Source organism: Nuphar pumila, chromosome 1 (genome assembly GCF_984573655.1).
Source record: "Nuphar pumila chromosome 1, dmNupPumi1.hap1.1, whole genome shotgun sequence".
In the NCBI taxonomy this organism is placed as follows: Eukaryota; Viridiplantae; Streptophyta; class Magnoliopsida; order Nymphaeales; family Nymphaeaceae; genus Nuphar; species Nuphar pumila.
Genome location: NC_143249.1, coordinates 41,153,215 through 41,174,169, shown reverse-complemented (window position 1 = coordinate 41,174,169; position 20,955 = coordinate 41,153,215). Strand labels below are relative to the sequence as shown.

The window sequence follows — 20,955 nt, the reverse complement described above, 5'->3', positions numbered from 1 at the left end:
GTGCTCGAGGTCTGTTGACTTGTTATTTCAAAAATACCGTTTTTTGTTGAATTACTATTTAAAACTCTGATAAAGGAATGATTATAAGGCCTTCAATTTTTTTCTAAAAAGTTACAAGTCCGGGATTTTGGGGCCTGTCTTTGTTGAGTTAAAGTGTGTCGACCTATTCATATGTGAAACTCTATGTTCTATGGGTGACTTCTGGAACTATCATACTTTTAAGTAACTTAGCAATTGAATATTTAGTACTCTCTCTCATAGTTGGTCAACTTACCTAGCCTGACTGCTTGACTCGATGATTCGGTTCGAGTTGGCACCCAACCGAGTTACGAGTTGGGATTAATTCATTTTTTACCCAAACTCGTCTCCAACTCATTGTAAACCGGTTAACAAACTATGACTTGGCCGAGTTAATTATGAATCAGCCGAGTTGGTCATGTGTTTAAGAAGGAAACGGTAAAGGGGATGACTGTTGAGCTTCCTCATGCCTCTTTTTTCTCCTTGTTTCCTAATCTATAATAACTGTTAATTATTTCTTTCTCTTCTCCATGTTATGCAGTAATTAGAGTGTAGAAGGGAGCAGCCACCTGTGTAGAGAGAGAGAGAGACGGCTGCACAGAAAACTTATTTCATATATGAGATTAGGGCTTCTCTCTATATTAAATAGAGAGAGGCTAAAAGAAAAAATTACATCTAAGTCCTTAAGAGAACAAAATTTCAAAAAAACTCTAATATAAGAGAACTTAAACTAAAACTACCTATTCTCAACACTCCCCCTCAAGCTGGAGCATAGATATCAATCATGCTCAGCTTGTCACAACATTTTGAGAAATTTGGCCTAGCAAGAGGCTTTGTAAACATATCTGCAACTTGGTTTTCCGACTTTAGGTATTTGGTAGTGATATGACCAGTTTGAATCATATCTCTTACATAGTGGCAATCAACCTCAATGTGCTTTGTTCTCTCATGAAAGACGAGATTGTTTGCTATATATGTTGCCGCTTTGTTATCGCACAACATGGTCATTGGAGAGGAAACCTTCACCTGGAGATCATGAAGAACAATGCGAACCCATATCAATTCAACAACTGTTTGGGCCTAGCCCGATATCCTGATTCTGCACTCGACCTGGAAACCACATTTTGTTTCTTACTTCTCCATGAAATCAAGTTGTCTCCCAAAAACACAGAATCGTGTGGTAGACTTTCTATCTACTATAAATCCAGCATAGTCAGCATCAGAATAGGCTACTATCTCCAGAGTTCCACCTTTCCTGAACAATAACCCCTTTCCAGGAGAGAATTTTAGATATCTGAGAATCATTATGGCTGCATTCGAGTGTACCTCAGTTGGTTTGTCCATAAACTGGCTAACTTTGCTTATTGCTAAAGCAATATCCGGCCTGGTCACAGTTACATATAATAGCTTCCCTACTAGGGAGCGATAGCTTTTGCTATCAACTGGTTTTGACCCTTCTTCAAACAACTGAACTTTATGATCCATGGGAATATTTGCTGGTTTAGCTCCCAACATGCCCGTTTCCTTTAATAAGTGAAGAACATACTTTCGTTGAGACAAAACCATCCCTTCACGGCTCCTAGCAACTTCTATACCCAGAAAATACCTGAGTGAACCAAGGTCTTTTGTAACAAAGTGTTTTTGAAGATGAGCCTTTGTGGCTTCAATAGCTTTCACATCATCTCCTGTAAGAATAATGTCTTCTACATATACCACCATAACAACTATGCCAAAGCTAGTTTTCTTTATAAATAGTGTATGATCTGCTGCTGATCTATTAAAGCCAAAGCTTGACATCACTTCAAACAACTTTTGAAACCATGCACGAGGACTTTGTTTCAAGCCATAAATCGCCTTTCTCAATCTACACACCTTCTGACACTCCCCCTTAACCTCGAATCCTGGAGGTTGTTGCATGTAAACGGTCTCAGATAGATCCCCATATAGAAATGCATTTTTCACATCTAATTGGCACAAGCTCCAACCATGCTGAACAACTACTGAGAGAACAAGACAGATGGTACCCATCCGTGCAACAGGAGAAAAGGTTTCAAAGAAGTCAATACCATATGTCTGAATATACCCTTTCGCTACTAATCTGGCTTGTACCTTTCAATAAAACCATCAGATTTGTACTTTATTGTATATACCCATTTACATCCAACAATGTCAGCATCTGCTGGGGAATCAACTAGATCCCATATATTCTGAGATACTAAAGCATTCATTTCTTCTTGCATAGCCAGCTTCCAGCGATTATCAAGTTCTGCCTGTTGATAGTTCAGAGGAATAGTTTCAGCAGATAAGGCTGAAATAAAAGACTTCATCTGATGTCCAATTCTGGCATGGGAGACAAAATGAGATATGGGATATAAGGTACATTGTTGTGTCCCCTTTCGTAGAGCAATGAGCCTGTTATCATCATCCTAAAGATCACTATTGTCAGTAGAACTTACCTCAGGAGAAGAAGAAGATGAAGGCTCTTGCAGAGGTGGAGCTCTACGCACATATACCAATGGAGGATTATGAAATCTGGAAGAGGATGAAGTTTGGTTTGGTAATGAGGGCACAAATTCCAAAGGAAAAGGAGGTATAGGTAATGGAAAAGACTCAGCTAGATCAACCTGCAACGGGGAACCGGAAATAGAGTAATATGGAGAGGATTCCAAGAAAGATACATCCGCACTGACATACTCTCGGCGAGAAATAGGATCATAACATCGATAGCCCTTTTGATTTTTTGGATAGCCTATAAGTATGCATTTTGTAGCTTGAGCGGCTAATTTATCACGGTCAGGGCCAAGTTTGTGTACAAAACAAACACATCCAAATATTTTTGGTGAGAAAGAAAAAAGTGGGGCATTAGGTTTTAGGATATGTAATGGGATTTGATCACCCACAGAAGACGAAGGCATGCGGTTGATCAGATAGCAAGCAGTGGTAATCGCATCACCCCAGTATAACGCAGGAACATTGGATTGAATTATAATGGTCCTGGCAACATCAAGCAGGTGCCGATGTTTGCGCTCAGCCACCCCCATTTTGTTGAGATGAATAGGCACAGGAAGTTTGTGGTTGGATGCCATGATCTTGGTAAAATTGTAACAGACCTTTTGATTTAAACTCGAGAGCATTATCAGTGCGAACAATCTTGACAATAGATTCAAACTGAGTTTTTATTTCAAGAATTAGGGATTTGATAATACTTGGAACTTCAGATCGTTCTTTTATTAAAAATACCCATGACAACTTAGAGAAATCATCAACAATAACAAGATAATAACGACACTGAGTCCTAGTAGGAATCTTACTAGGACCCCATACATCTGCATGAAGAAGTTCAAAAACTTTATTACTAGACTGACTCTGACTCGAAGGGAACGAACTTCGATGATGCTTTCCCAACTGACATGCTTCACACTGAAATGATGTGGTAGAAGGAATTTGAGGAAAGACCGAACGAAGCTTTGACAAAGAAGGATGACCAAGACGACGATGCCACTGAACAGGACTGAATGAGTGTTCCACTGCAGCATGAACATTACCCATTAGATGATGTAGATAGTAGACTCCATTTTCTTCATAGCCTCCACCAATCTTCTTCCCCGTCAGCAAATCCTGAAAATGACAACCCATAGGATCAAATATTACTCTACTGTTTTGCTCTCTTATAAGGCAACTAACAGAAAGTAAATTTTGAGGAAAGTTTGGAGCATGAAGAACATTTTGCAACTGTAATGAGGAGGATATAGAAATATTTCCCTGACCAACGACCGGGGAGGAACTCCCATCGGCTAATGAGACTCCTCGATGAACATTAATATCCTTTATATCTGAGAAAACAAGTGAATTTCCACACAAATGTATGGATGCACCAGAGTCAATAATCCACTTACTGTCAGTCGGATGAAGATGATTTCCGGTTGAATAGCCAACACCAGCTACAGGAAGAGTGGAACTCAAAGGACGAAGAGCTATCAACTCATTATATTCAACACGACTGAGAGTGATACTACGGTCACTTGCAGAGATATTCTCCTGTACGTTTGTTGCCTCGATAGTAGTAACATTTGCTTTAGGAGTATATGACTTTGATGGAGAAGAGGTTGGCCGACCATGCTTATCCCAACAACGATCTTCTAAATGTCCAGATTTTCCACAGAATGTACATTGAAGCTTTCCTCTACCTCCCATACCACGTCCACGTCCTCGTCCTCTGATATTCTGAGTATTTCCACGCCCATAACCAGATGAGATAGCAAGAGCAGATGATTGAGTCACAGGCTGAGATTGTGGTAGAGAGATCGCAAGTGTACTTAGACGATTATATGCATTCGCAAGAGTAGGAACATCTGATCCAGTCAACATTTGAACTTTTGCAACAGAAAATTCTGAAGAAAGACCTGTAAGAAAACGAGCAACCATGGTTTGTTCTTGATGATCCTTTTGCTTCAAGCAACAAAGAGGCCTGTGAGCATTAAGTCTTTCAAACGCAACTTTGACAGAGGCATAGTATTGGGCCAAGGTCTGATCTCCCTGCTGCAAATTATAAATCTCATGTTCTACTTGCAGGATACGACTCACATTAGTTTCTTGTGAGTATGTATCACGAAGATTGTCCCACATCAGTTTGGTTGTATTATAGTAGATCAATCCATCAACAATATGGGGTTCAACACTATTCATGATCCATGACATAACTATGTCATTATCTTCATCCCAAGTAACATATTTTCCCAATTTTTCAGGGGGTTCGTCTTCCAACAAAATATGTTTTCGACGATGTCCAGATACCGACATCATAAAAGTTTTGGACCACCTGGCATAGTTGGTTTCATTCAACCTTACGGAAGAGCCGTACGAGAAGGGGTTGGCAAAAGCCTTATACTCCCCAATCTGTTCCATTTTAGAATCACATTTCGAATTTTCAGCCATACTGCTCACTTGAACATCAAGTATTCAAGTAGAATTTTCCAACACTGTAAGGAATCAGCCTTGCTGTTTCCAAAAAAGAAAACAGCCCACAACCAGCAGGGAATCACTCCTGCTGCTTTCACGACAAAGGGATAGCTTAAACTAACACAACACGAACCAAAACTTGACACAACAGGGAGTCACGGCCATTGCTGCACCCAAACACACCACGACCAACAATAATATTCAGTTGCAACACAGATGAACACGACAACTGTTGTTCCCCGAACATATAAAGCATAACAACCAATAAGTCTTCAGAAGACAATTAAATAGATCAATCATATCTCGATCACACGCAGCAAAACACAGGAAATAAATTTCAGAATCACGGAAGGCACGCAGTCAACACAGAAAACATGACAATCACGGCTGGCACGCAGCATCACAGAGACTTGCTGCGTGACCCAAACAGCAGGAACAACCAACAGCTCACTGCTGGCACGCAGCAGCACAGAAACCTATTGCGTGACCCACACAGCAGGAACAGCCACGCACGTCAATCACGGCAGGCACGCAATAGCAGGAACTCGTCAATCTCTAGAGAATCACGACAGGAGATCACAAAAAAAAAACCCACGAAGAAAAAAAACTCCAGATTAAAAAAAATTGTTACGGCTCCAGGAAATCACGACAGGAGCTCCATCCTTAGATCTGACGACAGATCTGGGTAACATCCCAGATCTGTTATCAGATCTTCCACACTAGTGCAACAACAAACCTGATTTTCACGCAGTCTGGATTTTTTTTTTCTCGTTGGTGAAGATCAGTCCTCTCGTGATCACGCTCCCGAGATCGAGGGCTCTGATACCATGTAGAAGGGAGCAGCCACCTGTGTAGAGAGAGAGAGAGAGAGAGAGAGAGAGAGAGAGAGAGAGAGAGAGAGAGAGACGGCTGCACAGAAAACTTATTTCGTATATTAGATTAGGGCTTCTCTCTATTTTAAATAGAGAGAGGCTAAAAGGAAAAATTACATCTAAGTCCTTATGAGAACAAAATTTCAAAAAAACTCTAATATAAAAGAACTTAAACTAAAACCACCTATTCTCAACATAGAGCAAGGCATATTTATGGCTTACGAGTGATCAATTACAAAAACCAAAGTAGCAAAAGTTAGTTCTCCCAGTCAATGCCTAAGCAAGATCACTAAATACCATGCAGATAGAATATAAATACATTATCTTTTTTAAGAACATACTGAGGAATATAGATGCTTAAACCATTTTGTGGATTTATATCTTTAAAAAATAACATCTTTTCTGAAGATGATCAGCATATGGTATTACTGTCAAATATGCTTGTTATATGTAATTTTCATTTTAATTCTAAATATTCATCATGATAAATATATTTCTTATTACTTTTTATATTTTCTTGATTTGTATATATTTTAAATAGCATTTTTGTTTTATACAGTATTTTACTTGTAAAATATATGAAAAATAAAAAAATTTCCGAGCCATCCGAGTTGATTCGCCAAGTCGCGAGCTAGACCCTAAACATTTTTGTCCAAGTCACCAGTTGGGCCAACTATGCTCTCTCTCTCTCTCATATATTAAATGTGAACCTAGTGGTATTCTACGGAAAACTTTTTGGAGGTTGCTATTTATTTGATGTGGTCAGAAATGCCTGTCAGCTGGCAGGAAAAGGCTGTCCATGCTAGAATTCTAGATGAACATCCTCCAACTGGTACTGTGCTGGTTTTCTGGGGGAACAGTATCCTTGGAATGGGATTTTCACGAGAGAGAGATTTCCAATCTTGCACAATTAGAGGTTTGTAAGATAAAGGAAATAGATTTGGAGATTGCATTTATGTGTTCGTGGGGGTGGTGTGGATGTGCCCGTGTGCACATCCCATTGCTGCAAAATTGAACACATCAGAGGTTGTATTTCCACAGAAATTTTATTAGCCAGAATACTTGATTTATCAGCAGTTGTTGGCCTGACCCGACTGACTAGCTTGCTGCTTTGCAATTCAAGTTGGTTTTGCATGTAGTGGATTTGGACTTGAACAGTGGAAGCATGCAGCTGGTTTCAATACTATTGTCCCAGGTTAGGATTTCACCGAATTCTGTAGGTTTTCATTGCTGATGACCAGATATAACCCTAATGCCTTGTTCCTTTGGTGATTGGCTGTCATTACAAACCCAACCATTAACTTGATCAACATGGGTGATGATAATAGCTTTCTGGCATCTTGTAACAAGTTTTTTTCAGTTTATATGCCACGCTTGCTTCCCTAGGACTTGAAACAAGTTAGGTTGATGTCTGGCCTTCAATAAAAAAGTGTGTAATATAGAACACCTTAAGATACCCCAACTCAAGCTGTTCAATAATCATGGCCGACATATTGTTTCATTTTATTTTGAAATTGCTTTTGAGAAGATAATTCAGTTTTATCATCTTGAATGCTGAATAATTCATCATTTAATCAGTGCTTTATTCATTATGTCGTGTCCTTATCAAGGTACTTAAGGTATATACATGATTGTGTGTTAACATGCTATAAGCAGTATACTTCAATTCTGTTGAATAAATTAGTAATTATTTAATCATGTTAGATATTCTTTATTTATTTGTGCTTTTCATTTTCTTCTTTCTGTAGAGCGCTTATGTGCAAAGGATTAAGAGTCTAGTCTTCACAATTGATCCTGCGCTTTGTTAATGATAATTGTGAGATACAAGTGTCTGCTTTGCTTCCAAGTTCAGGTAACATCCCTTCCAATATTCCAACTGCTTAACTGCAAAAATTTGGTGCTTACATGCCTCAAACTTCTTCAGGCAGCCAGCAAAGGTATCTGATACCATGATGTTTCTTGCTGCATTGTGGCCACTTTTAACAGTTTGAATCAACTGAGCTGCAGATTATAGAGGTTCCAATTTCAAAACTATGTGGTTCAATTCATTCATTTCTGTATTTTTTTTGGTTCGTTTACTCTTTTTGTTGGAAATATATGCATTAAGCAGATGCTGATCACAGATCCTCCATTGATTCTGTACTAAACCTAATTTATATAATGATATATTCAATACAGGATAAGTGATTTTTTTTTCTTTGGGATTTTTTTTCTACTGGCTGTATATTCACATAATGATGGTGCTTTTCCGAAATCAAACTGTTGTCCAGCATTTTGAATTGGGATTAACCATCATATCTGTTCTTTTTTCCCCACTAAGCCAAGGAAAATCCTGGTCGTGAACCTTCGTGGAAACACTGAGGTACACCAAGTTTCTCCTCAACCCCAAGAGGTACGCCCGGCTTTGGCTTGCTCACAAGCACACACTGAGGTCTGAACTCAGAATGCGGTTTGAACTGCACTTTTCACTCTCATCAGCTACCACATGAGCAGACCCTGCAGGTCTATGTATTTTTTAAGAATATATTACATATTTATTGTGCAACATATGAGAGAGAGATGCAAATCGGTTGCCCGAATCACAAAAATAAATCTACGCTGCGATCTACGATCTATACTATCAACTACGAAAAGAAGGTAATGAATATGGTTTAGAGAGAAAAAGAGAAGATAAACCAAGTTTAGAGTAATTAATCAATAAAGCCCTCAAAATAGCATATTTATACTTGAAAAGAAAACCCTAATCCTATAATAGATTTTGGGTAGATCCAAAATCCAAACACAATCCAAGTAAAATGCATGACTAAATGGTAGGGATGGCAGTGGACCGGGGCAGGGGAGTGGGACAAGGTCTCCAACCCCGCCCCGTATCAAAATTTTGCCCTCCATCTCCGCCTCCATCCCCGCATGGGTTTTGATTTTAACCTCCATCCTCTGTCCATTTTCCGTTTCACATCCTCCATACCCCGTCCAAATGGGGCAAGGTGGGGGTGGGGCCTCATTTTCTCGGTTCTTCCGTTGTTGTCGCCTTATGCCGAAGGAGAGGAAGAAGACAAGAAAAATGGGAGCTTGTGCAGCTTATTAGAGAAAGGATTATTTATGTTAGGGCTATATATATATATGATTTTATAATATATATAAGGGTATAATAGTAATTTATTTAATGAGAATCAGGGACAGGGCGGAGGCAAGAGTAAGTCCATCCCCGCCTCCATCCCCACACGAGTTTTGATTTTAACCTTCATCCCCGGTCCAAATGGGGTGAGGCGGGGCCCCATTTTCCTTCGGTACACTGCCATCCTAACTAAATAGACCTATTTGGATCCAAATTAGATCTCAAGACTAATACTCATCTAGCTTTTTCTTGCCTTTTTTTTTCTTTTTGGATCGATCCGGATCCAGCTCTACCCCTGTATCATTCTCCTTGTGTTGGGAAGAGTTTGACTTTGATGAACAATGGGGATATGGGTCAGAATAACCAAGCACGAACAACAATATCCTCTCCTTAGTCTTTTTTATCACTTTCGTCATTTGGCTCTTCATGCTCCTCTTGATCTGCGAGATGGATGTGCTTATTCTCAGCTGCTCGTGCTTGAGACAGAGTGTTTTATGCAGGATTCAATCCCTCAACTCGTGTTGCATGTTTCTGATCTGCTTGTTCTAGAGTTTTCTCCCATAACTAAAGTGAAGCACTTACTTCGCTGTGGATCAATTTTTTGGCTGTTTTGCGCCCTTCGGTTGGTCATAACTCCTCTGAAACCACAGTGGCATTGCTTTCAACTGTGTTTAGGGCAATATGGAGTGGGGGTTCATTGGTTTGGTCGATGAATCCCCAAGGGACCCGATCAATCGCTCAGTTACATGGTTGGCTCCCTCCACCATTGAAGCCATTTGAGTAGAGGATTTGATTAACCCCTTAAGTAATTAAGAATAGTTGTTGAAAATATCTTAAAATAATTATATGTTTCATCAATATTGGTGCAATTTAAAAATGAAAAATGACCGTAATTTATGACAAATATGATGCATTTTCTAAAATGCCCTAAAATTTTCGTTATTCTCCCCATGTCGAAAATAATAAGTACCTAACTTTGTTATTATCTTTTTAATCCTCGCATGTGCAAAACTGTCGAAGATCGCAATATATATTGCTCCACTCCTCGGGTAATGCAAACTTCCACTTAAAATTAGTTCTACACATTTTTTCTTGTGGACATCACGAAAGGTCGCAAAATTTATGTGTGAACTTTGTGTTAATCTCAAACTTCGAAACATCACATATATGTGACAAAGTTTGCACATAATTTTATGTGAACCTCATTTTACTATCAAACTTCAGAACATCACACATATATCATGAAGTTCACATAAAATCATGTGCAAACTTCATGAGTATAAAAACTGAAACACCATACCCCAGAATCTTTTCACATAATTTTTTAGGGTTCTTTGTGGTCCCCAACCTACTTTCTGATAACTTTTTCTGCAATATTTTTGACAACTATTCCGTCAACTATTTCGGCATGACTTCATCGACAATGATTTTTTCTGTTAAGCACAGATTTAATTGATGAACCAATTATTTTTTTGAAACATATTTAACGATTAAAACATGATTCATATGCTTCTATTCTATGTTGTATAAGGCATCATCAAGGCGCTATGATCAATCCTTGCGGTCTAGCTAGACTGTCTTTTCAAGAATCTACTTGATCTCCCTATTAGAGACCTCGACTTGACCACTCTTCTGTGGATGGTATGGTGTGATAATCTGATGATACACAAAATACTTCCTAAGTAAGGAAGCAACTTGTATATTTCAAAAATCCGTACCACCAACACTAATCATCGCTCTCAAAATACCGAACTTACTAAAGATATTGTGCTCGATAAATCGAAGCACCTCATTATGATCATTGGTCCAGGTGGCCACCGCCTCAACCCACTTGGAGACATAATCAACCACCACTAAGATGTAAACAAAGCCAAACGATGGTGGGAAGGGGCCCATAAAGTTGATACCCCAAACATCAAAAATCTCTACGACAAGAATGGGCAAAAGGGGTATCATATCGCGCTTGAACATGCTACCTGTCTGCTGAGAGCGTAGGCACCTATGACAAAAAATGTGAGCATCTCTATGAAGTGTCAGCCACCAAAATCCAAACAGGAGGACCTTCACAACGGTTTTTCAGCTAGAAAAGTGGCCTTCACAGGCCAGAGAATGACAGAAAGAGAGGATGTAATCATACTCCTCCTCAGGGACGCACCTCTGAATCACCTGGTCATGACATAATCAAAACAACTCTGGGTCCTCCTAGCAATAATATCTCACCTGCAAAAAGAAGTGATCTCTCTCATTCTAGTTCCAATGCGCAGGGAACTCTTCAGTCATCAAGAAGTTGATGATATGCATGAAACAAGGCAGATGCTTGACATGAAAAAGCTGCTTATCTGGGAAGAAATAATCAATCTGTCCCTGATCAGTGGATGTCTCCATAATCAGTCTGGACAGATGATCTTTTATAAGATTCTCGCATCCACTCTTATCTCAAATCTCGAAATCAAATTCTTGTAGCAAAAAAAATTCAATGGATGAGGCATGACTTGGCATCCTATTTACTCATCAAGTACCGCAGAGCAGCATGGTCGGAGTAAACGATGACCTTAGATCTCAATAAATATGAACAAAACTTTTCAAGGGCAAAAACTATAGCTAGAAGTTCCTTCTCAGCGGTCGTATAATTCATTTTTGAGCATCGGAGAGGGTCCTACTAGCGTAATAAATGATGTGAGACTTTTGTTCTATCTTCTGGCCAAGAATGGCTCCAATCGTATAATCAAAAGCATCACACATGATCTCGAAAGTCACTGACCAATCAGAAGAATGAAGGATGGGAACGGTGGTCCGGGCCTTCTTCAGAGACATAAATGCCTTTAGATAGGCATCATAAAAAATAAACGACTGGCCTTTCGACAACAGGTTACATAACGGTCTAGAAATCCTGCTAAAATCCTTAATGAACCATCGATAGAGACCTGCATGCCCTAAGAATGAATGAATCTGCTGTACAAAGGTCCGTAGAGATAATCTGACAATCAACTCCACTTTGACCTTATTGACCTCAATTCCTTTCTCAAACATAATATGTCCAAGAACAATCCCCTATTGCATCATAAAATGACTCTTCTCCCAACTAAGCACAAGATTTGTCTCCATACAATGCTTTAACACTCTCAATAACTTCAGGAGGCAATCATCATATGAAGAGCCATAGACCGAAAAGTCATCCATGAAAATCTCAAGGACATCATCTACCATATGAGAAAAGATCGCCATCATGCACCGTTGAAATATTGTCGGGGCATTGCAGAGCCCAAACGACATTCTCCTAAATGCAAATGTGTCATATGGGCAGGTTAACATTGTCTTCTACTGGTCCTCGAGGTGAACGACCACCTGATTATATCCTGAATATCCATACAGGAAGGAGAAATAATGCTTGCCTGCGAGTCTCTCTAAAATCTTATCGATAAACGAAAATGAGAAATGATCCTTCCGTATTACACTGTTTAACTTTCTATAATCAATACATACTCGCCATTCTGTAGTACTTCTCATGGGTACACTCTCCCCCTTCTCATTTAGCTTAACGGTAAAACCAAACTTTTTTGGGAACAACTTGATTGCGACTCACTCACTAACTATCGGAGATAAGATAAATGATCCCGATATCCAACCATTTGACTACCTCCTCCTTCACCACTTCCTTCATGTGGGGATTCAGCCTCCTTTGCATCTTTTTTGAGGGCTTGACACCCTCATCCATGACAATCCAATGCATGTAAAAGGAGGGGTTTATCCCTTCAGATCAACCACTGACCATCCAATCGCCTCTTTATGCTCATGTAAGACCTGCAGAATGTCATTTAGGTCTGCAAAAATAATAATGGGAGAGTCTGATCCTTGCCTAAAAAGGCATACTTAAGAGAGGCCGGTAAGGGCTTTAACTCAAGTTCAGGCAGACTCTCAATGGAAGATCAGGCAAACTTCTCTGCCAACTCAGGGAGGGGTTCGTAGTGCCAGGTCCAATTCAGCTCACCTGACGTGATCATCGCAAAATTTTTCCTCTCTTGTGGTTTCTCTCTCTTCCTTCTCTTTTCCTTTTCTAACCTTTATTTTCCTCCTTTTTGAAGGGAGGAAAATAAAAGACGGAAAAGAAAGAGAGAAGAGAAAAGAAAGAAAGAAAGAGAGAGAGAAGATGAACTCTTTTGCGGGGTCTCACTTGACCTTGATTTGAAAATATTTAGAAATTTAACTCGCCTCTATTTTTGAAAATTTGCGGGAAAATGGAGAGACGAGATTCGCTCGTCGGTACGAGGTTCGACCGTTCCTGGTGCCTTTACCAGGGGTAATCAAACCAAGGATCGAATTTATGCCTCTTTGCTTTGCCTAAATATTATCTAAGAATTTATTCTAACTCTAAATGCACAAAGAATCATGCTTGTGCAATGCAAGGATGTATGCTCTTTTGAAAGATGTTTTGAAAATTTCCAAGTGTTCTGAGATGAACTTGGTAAGGGAGTGAAGAAATGATTGAATTTAATTTAGAACTTGAGATAGATCAGAGAAGTTTTAGGCTTTTAAAGTAAATCAGAGTTGGGAGAATAAATCCTGGCTTTGAGAAAGAATGATTTAAAGCTTTGAAATGAAAGGAAATGAAGTTTCAAAGTCAGAAATGGACTTTGAATTTAATCATGGATTTATGAGAAAAAGATGAAATTTTGAAGTGATATTGAATTCGAATATTTAGAATGGATCTAAGAAAATCAAATGGCATTTAAGAATAGAAGTTTTAATTTAAACTTTGAAATTTCATTTAGAATTTAAATTTTGGACATACAAATGAATTTCAAAATCAAATTGGACTTCGAGTTTAAAGTTAGAATATGAAAATGATGTTTGAATTTGAAAATTGATTTGAGAAGTAAAGAAGATATCTGAAGGAAATCACTTGGATTTATAAAAAAAGAATTTTAAAAATGTGATGTAATTCTAACCTAAATGATGAATGAATTTTAAAATTGGATTTTGAAAAGCATATTTCATTCTTTAAATGAGATTGAAGATATAATACATCCCTGACTATGGTCATTGAATGTATTATATAATAATCTATATTTAAATTCAAGAGAAGAATAAAATACATTTGGTGCTTTTATAGAATTTAAAATGAAATTAACTCTCAATATACCCTGACTATGGCCATTGGTATATATTTTGAGTTGATTTTAAGTTAAATTCTGATAAAAGAAGAAAATATTTAATAAAAATATGATGAATTTTGAAAACGGATCCAGTGTGGATCCAGTATTATTTCATAAAAGATAAAGATTCTAAGTTTTGTTTACATCCTGACTATGACCATTGATGTAAATCATCAACTTAGGGTTAATTACCTCTTATGAAATGGTGCACGTGCCATTCGTGTTCCCATTCGTGAATCTTTGAAAATAAAGGAGAAAATATGAGAACAAGTGATTCATGATATTTATAATGCTTATTCATTCTATCAACAACTGGAAATGTAAATTCTCATTAAGACCTAACTTTATTACATGAAATTGAATTTACAATTCCAAATGATGACATCTTCCCCAAATTCCCTGCAAAACACTTAGTTTAGCCAAATACAAGATATAGAGGAGGATGAGAGATGCTATGATTGAGCTAAAATGATCATATCAAATAAGAAGTATATATACTAAGTGAAATATATATATATATATATATATATATATATATATATATTGTAAATGATATACTCATAAAAGAGAAAAAAATGCATATAAATACATCTAAGGATGGTATTTATATTGAGTTAACAATGTATATGATATATTGAAGACACACATCTATGAGCCGTGTTGCAAAACTCAAAGATATACAGGCTATATGTTATAAATACATATTCGGTGTGATAAATCCTCAACAATGAACTTCAAGTAGTAATATTTATGTTGGGTAGACCGCAAATGGAGAAAAGGAAGTGAAACCCCATGTGAAGGGCCAATGTATCTGCTAATGTGCCAGTGATAACATAACTGCGTAAATACAGTTACCATGTATATGCTTAACAAAACATCCATCAATGACCCCTGTTGTTGCTGAAGACTGCACTAGTGAAGAGATCCTTTAGAAAAGATAGCCTTAATATCACAGACCCACAGGAAATGTCAACCGATCTTATGAAAAAATTTAGTTGCAGGTACACGCTGGTCATCATAAACAGAAGGTGCTTGCTGAAAAAAAAAACTGTGAAGGTGATAGTGTAAAGTGGATGTTAAGGTGGCATGTATAGCAATGCTTTACATGACTATAGGTATAAGAAGGAGCACAACCGTGTTTTTGTATTGCTGTAGGTTAAAAGAGATTACAGTGGTGCTTTGCATCGTTGTAAATGCAAGGAAAAGCACTTGCTATAAGTGCAGAAAATGAAGATCATACATAGGATTATAATGACTGGTGGCACACAAGGTAGTAGTCCTGTGTGGGCACCACTTGATGAGGTATAGACATTTCCATATGAAGATCAATAATTTTCCAGCAGCAGACCCTATGTCATCTAAATCTATATTGAAATGGTTATCTCTACCGACGACGACCCTTAGTGCAGCCATCCCAGCCGTCTCTCAGGTAACACCCTTGTTACTGCGGGTGATCACCTTAACTGTCTATCAGTTGAATCATGTTTTTGACAACGACAATTCAATAAAGCTATTATATAAGTTAGAGGTATATGATTACAGAATAGGGACATCAGGACGGCACAAACAAGCTTGGTTATCAAAGAAATTCCTATTTATAAAGAACTAGATGCCACATCATATGCCTGCTAATCTATACATAAAATCTAAACAGGTTGCTAGGATTACCGATCAAAATTCATATATTTGCTAAATGGAACGTTGAGAATTTGGAAGATCAGACTTACCAGACAAGGAGGGCTTTTTTTCTTTTTAGCCTTAATAATTTGTCGAGAAGCAGTACTCAATGGAAATCTTAACTTTGGAAGCTCTGTGAGCAGATGCTTGACAGCCTCCCTTTATACTTTGGCAACTAACCCCATTAGAATTCTGAAATAACCGAATAAACTCCTCGTTGATCTAGTTATTATTTCCCGAACCAGGTAGCAGGTGATTTGATTTAACCTACATTTACAACATCTGAACTTCAATTAAGATCATACCTGTTAATACTTTCATTTAAACTCACAGGTGTAGGCAAGATGCTTTCAATGGTAGACTGGCATATATTCCTGCAACTTTGAGACCTCGAATTACGCACAACTCTCTTGACTTTGAGAGAACACCTCTCTTGACTTTTGACGAATCATCACCTTTGTCACCCCAGATTACTTACAGCATGTGGCGTTGGGGCACAAGCAATGTTAGATTTCAAGAAAATGCAACAGGATAAGATGCTGTTTAGAATATACTGTTACAGATGAAATGATCATAAGGCATAACACTTAAGAAAACAAATGAACAAAAGATTAAATTGGTTAGCCTATCGAACCCCATCTAAGTTGAACTAGAATACAACCAGTATACTAGCTCCGTGACACGAAATTCTCTTCTTAGGCACAGAAAGCAAACCCAGATTCAGTACAATTGCTGAGAAGTGGAGCTCTGGGAGAAAGTCTTATCCTTTGGTAGTTACTGAAGCTCCAGACCTGCCTGCTGGTTTTGCCCTTGGAATATGCAACATGTGTTTGTAGGAAGAGCACGTACTGCCTAGGAGCATGAAACCACATACCAGAACTTTCAAAAATGGATGTTATCCCTCTCAGAAGTCCGCTTGATCCTTGTACATTCAGGCAGTCGATGCCACTATTAGCAGTGAGACTTATGTATGGCATTGATATGGATATACTCAATCTTCTCACTCCTCAGATATTTCATTGCTGATGGAATTTTGAATGTAGTGATACAAAACAATGCTAATGACAACTCGTAGGAACACCAGCTATTTGCTTTGTGATGGATTAAATGATTGACGAAAGGCAAACAAAATGAACACAGTACAGGGGATCACAGGGAAAATGTAACTAGAAGATCAATCTCCTATAGCCCAAAATAAGTAAAACAAATCTAATGCAAACAGGAAACCAGAATACAATAAGTTGTCCGAACAATCAGAGCAAATGTAAAGGAAAATAAACTAAAACGAGAGACAAGGTGACTTATGTCTCAAGGTATTTATAGATGCAATGAAAACACATTCGCAAAAACAGATGGGATGATGACCTATGAATGCCCATATGCAATGAGGAGACCAAAATGCTCAGATGATTCTAGGACAAAGAGGAATGAAAGAACATTCTAAATACTATTATATTTTATAGCGTGAGTGATGAATAGAAACAGGTATTGGCTGTATGCAATGCAATGTGCAGAATAAAGCAAGAGAATGAAACATGCGAAGAATAGAAAAAAAAAAAGATATGGGAAAAAACTCAATGTGACGGGAAAATTCAGACAGACACACGCCATTATGAGACATATATTTAAACCTCAATTAGTCTCTGCTATCAACTCACAATCACTCAATTTCTGCTCTGTGTATAGCTAAATTATTTCAACTGAATCATGGATTTAGAGGAAAACTTTAGATCATCGCGAAGAAGGACATGCCATTGTGATGCAGAGTCCACTGTGCATGGCATAGATGAGGGACCAATAGTGAATCACAAGGGAGGAATACATTTGAATAACATAAACATACATTCAAGCTCATGTAAACTGGGAAAATTCTAAATAAGCTACAGATAAATAGAGAGAAAAGATTGGAACCTAGGGATCATGACTCAAACAGATAATCCAAATGAAAATGAACTTAATAATTTGCAAGAAAATCAAACTGAAATTTGGATGGACCATATTGGATTCTTGAATCTAACAACCCGAGTAAAACATAAATGAGAATTGCAAATCGAAAAAATTAATAGAACGCAAGAAAGGAAGAAACGAAGAAAAACAAAACAGAACGACAACGAAGAAAAAAAAAATGTCGGAAGGATCCCTTCCTTTTACTGTCGCAGCAGGTGGATCGATCCTGCTACATGCAGATCAATTCCACCTTCAATGCTTCTGGGTGAAACAATAATAAAAGTGAAAGTAAAACAGTAATGTAAAAAAAAAAAAATCTACCGAAAATCAGGACAAAAGGAAGAACTCTTAAAATAGATCCGGTAAAGATGGGCAATATGAAAGATAAGGGAAGAGGAAAACCACTTGCTTCTAGATGTCGGGATGATCGACCGATTTTTCTTTAACTGCTACTGATGAGAACCCGAGAAAAGAAACGAAGGAGGGGAATCTCCAGCGGCTTGCAGAGGGGAAGAAAGGGATAGCGCCTTACTTGATTCAGGGGTTGTAACAAAGGTAAAAGAAAAATGGCTCCCAATGGGTTCACCCTCCTTTTCTTTCCCTTCCCTTTGCGCCTCTCTTATAGATAGAGGAGGAAAGGTCTGGAAGTGAGGACGACGGTTGTGCGTCAAGGGCTGAGATGAGGCGATCCTTGATCGCAGAGTGGATCGAGCGGGAGTTCGATGGTAGATGGCAGATGGCGATGGCAGATGGCGATGGAGATGAAAGTCGTTGGAGATCGGTGGTTGAGATGAACGGGGAAGAGGGTGGAAGCTTCGTGAAGGAGGAGGAGCTCAGGAGATGGATGCATGAGAGTTCGTTGGTGATGAACGAAGGAGGAGGAGCTCGGGCGATCGGAGGGTTCATGGAGGCCATCGAGGGTAGCGAAGGGGGGGTTCTGGAGGGTTTGTTTGAGAGAGGCGAGAGGTGCCACCTCCGACTTTTTTTTGCCAAGGGTTTCCTTGAGAAACCCTAAAAGAAAATTTTCGCCAAAGAGGCCCTTAGTTTCAAGATTTTTAATAAAGCGTGGGGGGTCCTTACCTGATTTTCTAAAAAAGGGTTTCTTCAGAAAGAGGCTTTTCAAAAACTTTTTTTTTTCTTTTCTATATTTTTATATTATTATTATTATTTTTTTGTTCTTTTCTTCATTTTCTACATTTTTTTTCTTTTGATATTTTGATTTTTTTGTTCTTTTCTTCATATATATATATATATATTTATATATATTGTATCTTTTTGTTATTTTCTATATATACTTTTTTTGTGATTTTGGAATAATATTCTAAAATCTAAGCAAAATAAGAGATTTGAAAACTATTTTTGTATTTTTGAAAAATATGTACAAAAGATGAGTCTTCTGAGAAAAGTTTTGAAATTTTCTTAGACAACGGGTTCGGATCCAAGGTTTTGAGAAAGTATTCGAGTTTTAAACCTCGAATCGAGAAATACAATTTGATGAAGCCAAACAGATACCGAACGAACTGTCTGAGCTTTTCAAAAAGTTATTTTGGAAATTTTGAGAATTTGATTTTAAAGATTGGACAACGAAGCTCAGATTTGGATCTTTTATCTGGATCCGGATCTGAAATTGAGTCAGATATACAAAATGAATTTAATTTCAGAAAACTTGAGAAATAAAATGGGATTTAGATTTAAAAGTGACTCAATTACCCAGAAAATGAAGATAAAGGGCAAAAAGGGGATATTTATGAACTTTTGAAAAATTTGGGGTGTTCAGAGATGCCCCTCTTTGCTACTAAGCCGGTAAAAAGCCGAGCTTAGTGGCAAAGATAACACTCCAAATTTTGAAAAAAAATGCCCCAGTCAGCAGATCTGAACTGGGTGTGGAAGAATTATGACTTTTCAGGCTTAAAGCCTTGTCTTGAATGGCTTGGGGGAGAGGAAATCCTCGACAATGATACGACTGAATGATAGAGATGAGGAAATCATGACGGGACTTTGGATGAAGGTCCCGAAATGATGAAAGATAAACATTTGGATCAAGTCTCATGGGTGAGACACGATCAATCTTATGGAATGAGTCAGGTTTAGCCCTTAACCTGGATGGGACGAAGATATATCAAGATAATTTGGATGGGAAAAGGAATATAAGTGGACCTCGATGGGACATTTCTGAGAGAAATGCCTCGTGAGATGAAACTCAAGCATGATGCTTTCCTGGATGGATGTATAGAGAGTATGGATTTCCTTGTGGGGAAAAACCATGATGGGATGGGAGTATTACCTCGTCGAAACAAGGTTCAGGTTTAACCCAAACCTGAATGGAAGGTATCTCGTGGAACGAGGTTCAGGCTTAACCCTTATCCTGAAAGGAACGACCATACGGAATCCTCAAATGAAGAAACCATAATGGGACCTCCGGAATTTGGATGAACAAATCCGAATAGGGTTTGCGAGAAGAGAAAACAAGGGATTCCCTAAAGCTTGAAAAAGGGATGATCTGGGGCGTCTCATTGCTCAGACTAAATCAGCTTTCTAAAAAGAGATGACCTCTCGCAGAAGGTTTTGGGTTATACCTCGAGGAACGAGGTAACATGTTTAATCCTTAGCCTGAATGGATACAGGATCCTCGAAGAGCGGAGAAATTGTGATGGGACAACAAATGCATCGCCAAAGTGAGATTTAGGTTTAACCCTTGACCTGAGTGGGGGGAATCACACGAAGTCCTCAAATGAAGAAACCATGGTGGGACTAGAAACGACATCTAGTCGAACGAGATTCAGGTTTAACTCTAACCTGAACGGAAGATACCTCGCAAAGCGAGGCTCAGGCTTATCCCTTAACTTGAAAGGGCGACCATACAAAATCCTCGGGTGAAGAAACTAGGATGGAACCTTCGGAATTTGGACGAACAAATCCAAAAGGGGTTTGCAAGAAGAGAAAAATAAGAGATTTCCTAAAGCTTGGAAAGGGGATGATCTGGGGCGTCTCATTGCTGAGACTAAATCAGCTTTTTAAAAACAGACGACTTCTCGCAGAAGGTTTAGGAGATACCTCGAAGAGCGAGGTAACAGGTTTAATCCTTAGCCTGAATGGATACAGGATCCTCGAAGAGCGGGGAAACTGTGATGGGACCTCTAGACTTGGCACAACAAATCCAAGAGGGGTTTTGCAAAAGGATGAAAATGGAGATCCCTAAAGCTTGAAAAGGGGT

At 38.4% G+C, this 20,955-nt stretch overlaps 1 protein-coding gene across 2 annotated transcripts in view; it reads left to right on the top strand.

Moving 5' to 3' along the window:
- The window catches only part of LOC149848793 (Mitochondrial substrate carrier family protein), a 124,936-nt gene extending 116,906 nt beyond the window's left edge, over nucleotides 1-8,030 (top strand). For both annotated transcript variants that reach the window (XM_089997497.1, XM_089997505.1), the window contains exons 6-7: nucleotides 7,598-7,701; nucleotides 7,774-8,030. In XM_089997497.1, the coding sequence (XP_089853623.1) occupies nucleotides 7,598-7,620 (23 nt within the window). In that variant the 3' untranslated portion in view covers nucleotides 7,621-7,701; nucleotides 7,774-8,030. The remainder of the gene's footprint in view (nucleotides 1-7,597; nucleotides 7,702-7,773) is intronic.
- Nucleotides 8,031-20,955: the final 12,925 nt, after the last annotated feature.